Source organism: Sphaerodactylus townsendi, linkage group LG08 (assembly GCF_021028975.2).
Source record: "Sphaerodactylus townsendi isolate TG3544 linkage group LG08, MPM_Stown_v2.3, whole genome shotgun sequence".
Classification (NCBI taxonomy): domain Eukaryota; kingdom Metazoa; phylum Chordata; class Lepidosauria; order Squamata; family Sphaerodactylidae; genus Sphaerodactylus; species Sphaerodactylus townsendi.
In genome coordinates, this window is record NC_059432.1 from 24721789 (window position 1) to 24732471 (window position 10683).

Below are 10683 nucleotides of genomic sequence, written 5' to 3' on the forward strand. Positions count from 1 at the left end.
TGTAAAGGAGATTAAAAATAGGATGTGGCAAGAATATAAGTAAATTATCAGTCTACATGCATTTGGATTTTAAATCCCTGAGCATAATTATTCTTAAATGCTGCAGAAAGTTTACAAGGAAAAGATATTTTCTGCATTTTAGTGTTTTAATTTATATTTTTGTATATGTGTTGCTGGGTTTATTGTTGATGAATTCCCTGGCTTTGTTAAATTGTTCTACCTCAAGCAGACGTTGAGAGGCAGCCTAGTCATCCTCTTATGTATCTTAAACATGACAATTCTTTGTATTGCTCACAGTGCTGATGGTACCTGATCTCTTGTATTGTTTCAGGTCAAGAAATTACTTAATAAGGTAGTTGTCCGTGAATCTTGCTTTTATAGAAAACTGACAGATACTTCTAAAGATGAAGAAAATCCAGAAGAGGTAGAAACACCACAGGAAGACATTCTGGGTAAGGTGATGTTAGTTGCAAAAGGCACTTGATGACAATGGGTGGCAGGGAAAATGAAGCACTTCCCATTTCACATTCAGGATATATCATGCACTTAGGGATGGAGAATACATAGGACTATCTGAATTCTCTTTGGGGATATTATACAACATACTTTCCTTCTGTGTTGTTGAGGGCTAGATGTATTTGGATATGTGAAAAATTAGTGGCGCTGCAAAGAAAGAATGTGGAAGAACTTCGATGCTTCCTCTACTGATTGAGTGTTTTCTAATAGTGCTCTGTTATGTTGTGTTTTCTTAACCCTCCGTAGGAAACAGACTGCTGCTACCATCTTCAGCTGTAAAACAAGAATCAAAGGGACCAGAAGAAAATGTTGGTCTCATTGTATATCATGGAGCTATGGTGGATGTAGGAAGTCTCTTACAAAAACTTGAAAAGAGTGAAAAAGCACGGGCTGAGATGGAACAGAAGCTTCAGTCATTGGAAGAAAAGACAGGTGGGAGTGCTTGACACGACAAGGGAGATTAATTATTAACAAAAAAGTGGGAGTCTAGTTTTTGTGGCTATGAGTTAATGAAGGAAAGTGCTCCCATTTTCCTATGAGTTCTTGCAACTGGTTTTTGTTCATCAGGCCATGAGATTGTGCATTGTGGATGTGTGATCATTCTGGTATCTTTGGCTTTGAGCAGTGATGGGTGCGTAACTGTCTCTGAATCTACTTTAAAGCGCAGAATGTCACTGAGAGCCTTGTGTTAAAACACACATGACTGTTAAATGAGAATGAGTTAATGCGTCTACTGAATTGGTACAAAAGTGCAGATTTTTCATTTTCTAAATGCCTTCCCTGTCAAATACCACTTTTAAAAGCTGCCACTGAGGCTTACAAAGCATAAATCGAAAAAGCAGTAAGTTGATTCCTATCATCACAAATGGTAGGGAAAAAACTTTGAAGGGATTGTTCCTGGAGTACATTGGAAAAGCCATGAGAATAGCAGCAAAATTCCTGCAGAAATGTGGGTGTCTTATCTTCCCTCTTTCTGTCATGCCAGATGCAGTAGTGCCCTTTGCCAAAGGTCAGGCATCAGGTGATGGGCCAAGAGCACTGTTCTTTGTGGGCTTGCCCATGGAATAGGAAAGAGGCACAAACACCGGCCGTTTCCGCACGGCCGTCGATGCGCCTCCACGCTGGCAAGAATTCTGCCTGCGTGGAGGCGGAGGCCGGCGGACGGCAGGCGGCTCCGCATGGAGCCGCCTCTGCCCCCTTCCGTGTCCCCGTCGTCGGCCTGCTGGCCGTCGAAATACATACGCTGCCTTCCGACCTCCAGGGGTGGGGACGAAGCGATGGTGAACTCGGCAGCAACGAACCGGCTGGCTGAGCTGGGATGAGGAAGGGAAACAGCGTGTTCCAGGCGGTGCTGTTCGCACCATGCAGCAGGGAACCGCGCTGTTGCTGGAAAATAACGCACAAGGGTTGTTTTTCAGGGCGGCCTGACGCCGCCCTGGGGGAGGGGGAGCGCCGCCTGTGCGAATGGCTCCCTGGGAACGGTGTTTTTACTGTTCCCAGGGCGCCATAAAAAGGCCGTGCGGAAACGGCCACCGTGACATCTACAGGGCTACTATGTTAATCCCAAATGGCATCCAGAGGCTCATGACATCATCTTTTAAAATTTTGAGATGCCATAGTAACTGATGCTTGCTTACAACATAGGAAAAATGAACCTGGTAGTAATGGGTGTGTGGAAGAAGGAGTGCGGGGGGTGGGGGGGGGCCCTGTGGTTTCTTGTGAGTCATTCACTTCGAGTGTGTTTAAAACAAAAAGCAGCAGCACGAGGCGGAAATGCTACAACTTTGGAATGATCAGTCGCTTAACCCAACATCTCAGCCTTCTCTTGGTTAAGCTTCAGTTTAGCAGCACTTGCTTGGTCATTCCATGTGCCTGTTTAGACAGTCCACTATGTTGCTTGATCCAGACAAAAAGAAGAAACAGCACTTGGGTATTATCTGCATATTGGTTTCACCTTACTCCAGATTTCCACATGATCTCACCTGGCAGTTTCACGTACCTGCTAAATGGCATGGAAGATGCAATTGGACCCCGATGGACCCCACAGCATTAATGCTGCAAGGCAGACCTACACCCCCACCCACACACCTTCTGAAACCAGTCTGAACTTGCTGAAATTTCTAGACTTGCATTGCAGACCTTCATCAAAAGGGTATAATTCCAGTGTCCATAGCTCTGTCCTGTAACCCCTAAGTCTGCTGTGAATGCAGCAGCAAAGATGCCTCCCTTTTAACAGTTATTGAATATAGGAGCTCCTTAGAGATCCACAAGATTTTTGGGGGTGTAAGCTTCCTAGGGTCAAAGCTCCCTCAAAGACTGATGGAGGTTTTTTTGACTCTCAAAAGCTGACACCCTGAAAGTCTTGTTGGTCTCTAAGCAGCTACTGGATTCAGATCTAATTGTTCTACTGCAGGCCAACATGGCTGCCTTCTGAACCATCTTTTAACAGTTTGGTTATGATACTTAAAAGACTATAGAAAGATCCAAAGTGAAAAATATGTAGTGACTATAAAGTTGTGTTGTTTTTTTAAGATGATGATGAAAAGACTATACTGAATTTGGAGAGTGTGAATAAAAGCTTGTCTTCAGAACTTAAAGAAGTAAAAAAGGACATTGGCCAGTTACAAGAGAATCTGAAGGCATCGGAGGATACGAATTTGCAATTTGAGGGGCAGCTGAATAAGACAATCAAAAATTTGGCTACAGTTATGGATGAAATACACACCGTTCTTAAAAAGGTTAGAAGGATGTAACTCTTGTTTTGTGATACCAGTTCTAAAATAAAGTGTTGGAAGATAAAATGGGAGGCTACTGCTAACTTTTCATTCGTCTGTACCTTAAAACAGCAATCTAGAAAAATGAAGGTAGCTGAATTTTTTGCTGTTAACTTAAAGACAGAATTGGGCCCTGAAACAAATCAAATGATACAAAGTCTAGCTGATCAGGTAATTGGAAACTACTGTGACTGGAAAAAAAATTGTGCTTGTTTTATTACTCTAGTCAAGGAAGATGTTTGTCTGCCTGTGATTCTTGAACATAAAAGACAGGCTTCCTGGACTTTGTCATTGTGAGCCTGAGTAAGGGTATGAGGATGATGGCAGGAAGATCAGAATGGAGTTTTGAATGCAAATAAAACAGAATGATGAGGGTGTGCCCAGAAGTACTCCAGTTGAAAGAAAACGCAGTATGGTTTATCCTGCACAGCCATAGAGTACTGTTCAAATAATATTATTTTGTTCATTCACCCACCCCAACTAAATTGTCAGTCTATACATACAAAGTATTTATAGGTGGAGTGAGTTTGGTTCCTGACCCTGTAAATGCAACTATATCTTCGTATTCGTAGTCCATGATCTCTAATGGAATAGCATCTATTGCTGTCTGGCTGTTAGTAAGCAGGAAACAGGATGGCAGTTGAAATAAGGTTCACTTATGCATCCACATGCTCAGTTTAAGTGGTGCTCAACATGCATTTGTTTTCTAATGTCAATTTATCAGCCAGTACTGGGAGAGAAGCAAAGGTTCTGGATCACCAGTCATTGGTGTCCCATGCGTTTAGGCGGGCAAGGGAGTACCTACTGTTCCCACATAAATAAAGCAGTATTTTTAGCCACCTTTGGGACTGTTGCAGATCAGCAGCTGTTGCAGCCTTTACATTGTTGTCTTGTTCATCTTTCTTACAGGATATTGTGAAGAATGAAGACAAAGATCAAAAATCCAAAGAGAATGGAGCAAGTGTATGACAAACTTGCTGCAGTAAAAATAAGAGTGTTACATAATGTAATATAAATCATGAAACTGGAGTGTATGAAAGTGATGCATGTTTAATTTTAGTAGTATAAATACCTTAGTCTAAAGAAGGATGTATAAAGTTTTATAAATGTGCGAGCCGGCTTCCAAGGATTGCTTGTAATTCACAGCTATTGGTTTGTTAGACGCTCCTTGAGTGAAAATTACTTTTGCATTGCAAAATGTTTTAGGGTAAACTTTGTTATAGTTTGAACGCTAATAAAGTTAATCAACTTAATGGAAAGTAGCAAGTATTTAATTACTAAATGTTTTCCTTTAAAATGTAGTAGAAGCAATTTTTCATTATTTATAGAAATGCCATTCTTAGATTTTTATTTCAGTCTAATTAGACTTTTAAAATTCAGATTGGAATCATTGCATGCTGCTTAATTTTGCAAGTAAAGATTTTTAAAGAAAACCTCAAATACCTTGTCCCTATTTTTTCCTTTTAAATCATGATTTTTCTGTCCAAAGGTGCTTGTATTACTGTCTTGATGCACAGTGATTCAGTTTTTAAGGAAAAATATTGAGGAACTTAAATACTGATAAGCTGAGATTTATATGAAAATAAGGCTTTTACTATTTTGTATTCTTTGAAATGTTCTCTCCCTTCATTAATCTATTCACTTTTTTTAAAAAAAATAGTGTATTAAAATGTATTTAAATGCCAGCCCAGTAGATGTCAGTATGATGTTTTATGTGAAGAAATTGCTGTTCATTTTATATTGGCTTCCGTTAAATTGCCAGCTTTAACAAGGGCCACAAATGAGAGATTTTACATGGTATTAAAATGTATGGATTATTTTTTAAAGGAAATAGCTGCCTTTGTTGGCCTTAGCTATAAGTTTGAGCATTACTCAGATCTGGCTTTTTCACACATATATGTTAGGATCCGATGATGAATTACCTGCTATCGAGCACCACAAATAGAAATCTTAACTCCTCTGTCTCAAAAATGGTTTACAATTAAGTCAGGATAAACATTCAGCTACAAGTCATCTTGGGTTGAGTATTCAAATAATCTGTGTGAATAGTTCTTAGCATTATCCAGTTCTAATATTTTATTCATTCACTTCCTAGCGTTACATTCATCACCACCAGCATTTTAGGATTTTAGCTATACACTGAAAATGGTATCACTGACGTGTCCAAAGGCTCTTCTCTTTCCCTTTAAAGTACGCAGAGATGAAACAATGTGAATTAGAACTGTGATTAGGTACCTACAAAAGCTGATATTTGCATTGAGTGGCCAGGGCTTACTGCACAGACACACTGACTAAATTATTCACAACATTAAAAAATTGTAGTAATAAGAGGGATGATGAAGAGATACATCAATTCAGTCCCTGGAATTTAATGACCTGATGTGAGTATTTTTCAATGTAACCTCTGAGTAAGTGATGGCGAAAAGAGGTCTGAATGGGATTCCTGGCTGCTGTCCTTGTTTTTCATTCTTTCAACTGTACAGACTTAGTGTATTCGTTGCCCTACTTTATTCTTCAGAACTATAGCTAAAGCTTTTGTGGATGACCTCAATAAAAGCCTGGTAATGTTTGTGCCAAACACCCAAACACATTCCAGCTGCAGGTTCTCTTAATTGCTTTGCTTCCCCTCCGAAACTCCCTGGTCCCTGAGACAGCGCGTTCCTCCTGCTGAGTGGCTTTCTTTGCATGCCATTTAAAGGGCAGCAGGGAATGCTGCGTAGGGCAACAGCAACAAAATTTACATACTTCAGGGTTTAGATCATCCGTTTAAGCTTAGCTTTGACCCTGTAATTGTGGAAATAAGAGCTAATGTGTGAACGTGCTGAAACTGTCAAGACAGAATCTGTCAAGACAGAATCAGTTAAGCTGTTAAGGTGGCAATACTATCTAAATTGACCTATTTATGCCAAATTATCCCATTCAGTGTACTAGACAAAGTGTGACATGGGTGGCAGAAACTTTTGTCTGGGAAAACAAGGATAGATAAGAGCTCAATTCAAGGAAAATCAAAACTATGGTGGGCTAGCTCTGTGTGCCAGCTCTGACAATGTACAATCAGGTAGTTTGTTCAGTACTGCCACAGGTTTATAGTGAACATTTAACCATCCTGAAAGCTAGATGAATCAGGCTATATTCAGTAAAATTACATTTAAAAATTTGGTCTATCCTAAAGAAAACAAGGAAATGTTACGTTCAAATAATTCGGCTTATACAAATGCTGCATCTTAGAACAGAGTAAGATACTACCTGTGTTTCTCCTGGGGCTGACTTCCGTAGTTGGTTGGTCTAGGATAGAGGACAAGCGATGGGAGGATGCTTCGTTGAGCAATTACCATGAAGTGATTCTTATGAAATGGGATTAATATGTAGTGATGGTGGCATCTCATTTATCCTCTAGAGTTAAAATTTTCTCACATAACGGAACTGTAATGGAGAATTTTTAAGAGGTGGGTATATTGAAAAAATGTTTATGGCTCATTAGAATTATCTCATAAACCAACTTTGATGCTCTTGGCTAGGTTATGATATCAAATTGTATGGACTGTCTTTATGATAACTGGTTCTTCTTAGCCTTTTGTTTACAAAAAACCAATGTAAAATGCTGCATCAATAGTATTCTGTCTGAGACTTGCTAAGATATACAGAAACTCTACAAACTACAACTCCATGATGAACCAGGGGCTGGCTTTCTACATATGTGGAAGGGAAAGCAATTCTGTAAGATCATTATAGAGGTGCTTTAGCACGATTTTGCTGTTTAAAAACGATGTATAGTTGAATTACTCTTGCTTAGTTATGTTGTATCCAATCCACACATTACCGCACCACAGATCCTCATATTAACCACAGCTAGATTCAATTTTGTGAGGACTAGCAGTGTGAATTGCTTTCCCCCCAAAAAAGTGGGTTATTAGGATAAAATGAATGTATTCTTTAGTTACAGCACAGTATTTGTTTAAAATACTCCAGAAGGGGCCAAGCAGTTCCTTTCATAGGTAGTCTTGCAAATTTTAGAGGACGATGCCACATGGGCGATGCATGTCCCAAAGTCTGAGTGCAGATTTATATATGCCTGTTCATTAGTCCACAAGATTGAGGTATGCGTAAAATGGTTGTCACAGATATCCCAGTCAAAGCCTCTTAGAAAAATATTTTTCAATAGAGGCAGCGCACAAATGCATCTGTAAGGAACAATATTCTGTCTCGCAGAGTCATATGGACAATGAAGGGGCCTTTGTACTGCAGTATACTACCTGTGCTTGCCTCTGTAGGAAAGTGCCAGCTCCTCTAATGAGTACCTTCTGTATTTCTCACTTCAGATTGCTGCACATTTTAGACTTGCTCATTCTTCCTTTTCTCTGGTGCTCTGGCTGGCCTACATGATAGATTTGTATGTAAAATAAATAAGTACGTGAAATACATATACATGCACGTTTGCTGTTGAATTTGATGCTGCAAATAGATTAATTTGTACTTATACAAAGCTGTCATTCTCAAGTGCTTTTGTACAGGTAATTTGTATTATATGCATCTGAATGGCCTATATTTGCTGATTATATGATATTGCAAAGTTTGCAGGAGGAAAGCTAGCATGACTTTTAAGTCTTCTGCTAAGGATTTAGGAAACATCAGCTTTTCCTTGTGTAATAACTGCCACCTTGCAAAGGGAAGATGTAAGTTGTAATGGTGTCTGAGTTTCTTTTCAAGATTGAACTAAGACTGGGTTTGTGTCCTTGTTGAGAAAAGGGCAACGACAGCTTTAGGCAAATTTTTAAAACCACACCTTGAAGTCATAAATACATATATACATACAAGTCTACTACAATGGAAGGAATTTGAGTCAGAATCTTACAGAGAACATTGTGTTTTCTCCAACCCCTACCTTGTTTTAAGTCCCTTGAGCTATCGCTATACCTAACAATGAGTTGGCTAGTCTCTGTATGGACCTTGAAAACCACACGATGAGGTCACCAGATGGGACAGAAAATTGACAGCCACTGTGCAGGTTAGTGGGGCTTCTTTTCTTTTTTAAGCTGTGTGGTTTTAGCTCATGACTGCAGTATCTTGTCTGAAATGGGAGAGGAAAATTGCAGGGGAGCGGGGGAGAAATCAGTTTGTAGAGAGAACAACCTTAGATTTGAAGGGTTTCCCCCCCCAAACTTCCCTTTCTTATATCCCCAGTTGCTTAACACTAAACAAAGTCGGGTGATAGGATGGAAAATATTTTGAAATGGCTCTCCCTGACTTTTATCTCTTTCAGGAGCTTTGATATGCAGCCCTAAATGCAAAAGAAAAAAATGTTCCCAGAACCCAGGTTAGGTATTTGCAGAATTTGCCTTTCTTTTGATAATGTCTTGAAGTGTTAAGTGTCCTTTGTAAGAAGAAGATAAAGAGATCATTTACTTAGCTTTCTTGACTAGAGTTTTAAACAATTATCTTATAATTCTATCCTGCTAAGAAGTCAGATGCATTTAAACCAGCTATTCATGTTTTTCACAGGACAGTCCCAAGTTTATGAAACAATATTCTATTATAAGCAATATGTTACTTTTGTCTTAACATTTTGACACAAGCATTATAAAGTAGAGTAGTGCTAGAAGGGGAACTCCCATGCCCTCACCCACCCCATGCTGTCCTTAGCCTTCACCTTCACATATTTTCCTCCCCCCAACCTGATCCTTATCTTTTTCTTTTCTTTTACATCACATTACTTTGGGGAGGGGGGCTCAATTTATACATAACAGTTTATACTTTTCTGTAAACTTGATTAATCCTAGGTTTGCAAAAACATACCCCATCCCTGGGTGGCCCATCCTGGCAGATTTTTAAAATCTCTGTGGTAGAGCCAGAGGTGGAGCTACAAGGAGGCCAGGGGGTTCGCATTGCACCGGGCACCCGCCTGGGGGCAACAAAAATTTTAGGGTTTTTTGTATTTTTTAGTGTTTTTCAATTTTTGGCCTGCTGGGGGCGCAGTTCTTAGGCTAGCAGCACCAAAATTTCAGGGAGTTTTCAGGGGACTCTCCTGATGACACCACCCAAGTTAGGTGGGTTTGGTTCAGGAGGTCCACATTTATGGACTCCCAAAGGGGGTGCCCCATCCCCCATTGTTTCCAATGGGAGCTAATAGGAGATGGTGGCTACACTTTTGAGAGTCCATAACTTTGGACCCCCTGAACCAAACTTCACCAAACCTGGCTGGTATCATCAGGATAATCTCCTAAAGATGCCCTGAAATTTTGATGCTGCTAGCCTAAAAACTGCGCCCCCTGAAAACTGAACAAACCTAAAAAATACAAAAACCACAAACGAACATGGGCAGCAAAATTCAGATTTTGCACCGGGCTCCATTTTCCCTAGCTACGCCTCTGGGTAGAGCCACCATGGAATTAGAAAGATGAAGGTTCAAGACTTGGTTGCTACAAAGTCTGGTTTCCTTATACTCGCTAGGTTTACAATGACAGTAGAGGCAGGGAGTTATGGACATGGGGCACATATGGAACATGTGACATTCATCGAGAACACATATGTATAACTAATTTTCCAGTTTACCTTGTTACCCACCCTTTACAGTTTATTCAGAGAATATGTAACTTCTTGTAAGACCATACTATTTATGACCCTGACTTGTTTAGAGATAGTCCTCACAGACTAAAAAGTCTGTGGGGAATGGGGTTTGCCTCAGAGGACATGCATCTGTCAAATGCTGCTTCTCCTACCCTTTCTGACATAGGCTCTGGAAATGCAAGGGCCAGAGGGTGTGGGCCCATGTGCCTTTGCAGGCAACCTTCAGTTCTTGCCCATTTGGGGGAAAGCACCATCTCTAGTTCTGTTCTTGCACTCAATCAATCTCCTTGGCAGGGCACCAAGAAGGCATATATCTGTTTTTGCAAGGCCACAAAGGGTTGCGGAATAATAATTCTGTGTTGTCAGGTCCTTTGAGAGGGTTTGGATAGTGCATATATGTTAATATCTGTCAAGATGCTTCCAACTTACAGCGACCCTATGAATGAATGGCCTCACAAGCAGTCCTGCAAACAGTGAGCTGAGGTTTCCTTGATCAGTTCTCCCCAGTTAAAGCTGCCTCTTTCCCTGCTGCCTTCAACTTTTTCTAGCATTATCTTTTCCAGTGATTTTTGTCTTCCTATAATGTGACCAAAGTATGAAAGCTTTGATTTAGTCATTTTAGCTTCTAGAGAGAGTCCAGGCTTAGTTTGATGTAAAACCCACTTATTTGTCTTTTTGATGGTCCAAGGTATTTGTAAACACTCTTCCAACACCACATTTCAAATTAATCAACTTTCTTCCTGGATAGTGGCAAGTCATATTTGCATATAAAAACCCAACTTTATTACCACCAATTTAACTTGTGAATGCATGATTAGAAACCAAACCT

General features: G+C 40.1%; 1 protein-coding gene across 5 annotated transcripts in view; it reads left to right on the plus strand.

The window, feature by feature from the left end:
• Positions 1-4730, plus strand: part of CCAR1 (cell division cycle and apoptosis regulator 1) — a 31790-nt gene extending 27060 nt beyond the window's left edge. For all 5 annotated transcript variants that reach the window (XM_048505526.1, XM_048505525.1, XM_048505529.1 and 2 more), the window contains exons 22-25: positions 332-452; positions 763-948; positions 3049-3254; positions 4200-4730. In XM_048505526.1, the coding sequence (XP_048361483.1) occupies positions 332-452; positions 763-948; positions 3049-3254; positions 4200-4259 (573 nt within the window). In that variant the 3' untranslated portion in view covers positions 4260-4730. The remainder of the gene's footprint in view (positions 1-331; positions 453-762; positions 949-3048; positions 3255-4199) is intronic.
• Positions 4731-10683: the final 5953 nt, after the last annotated feature.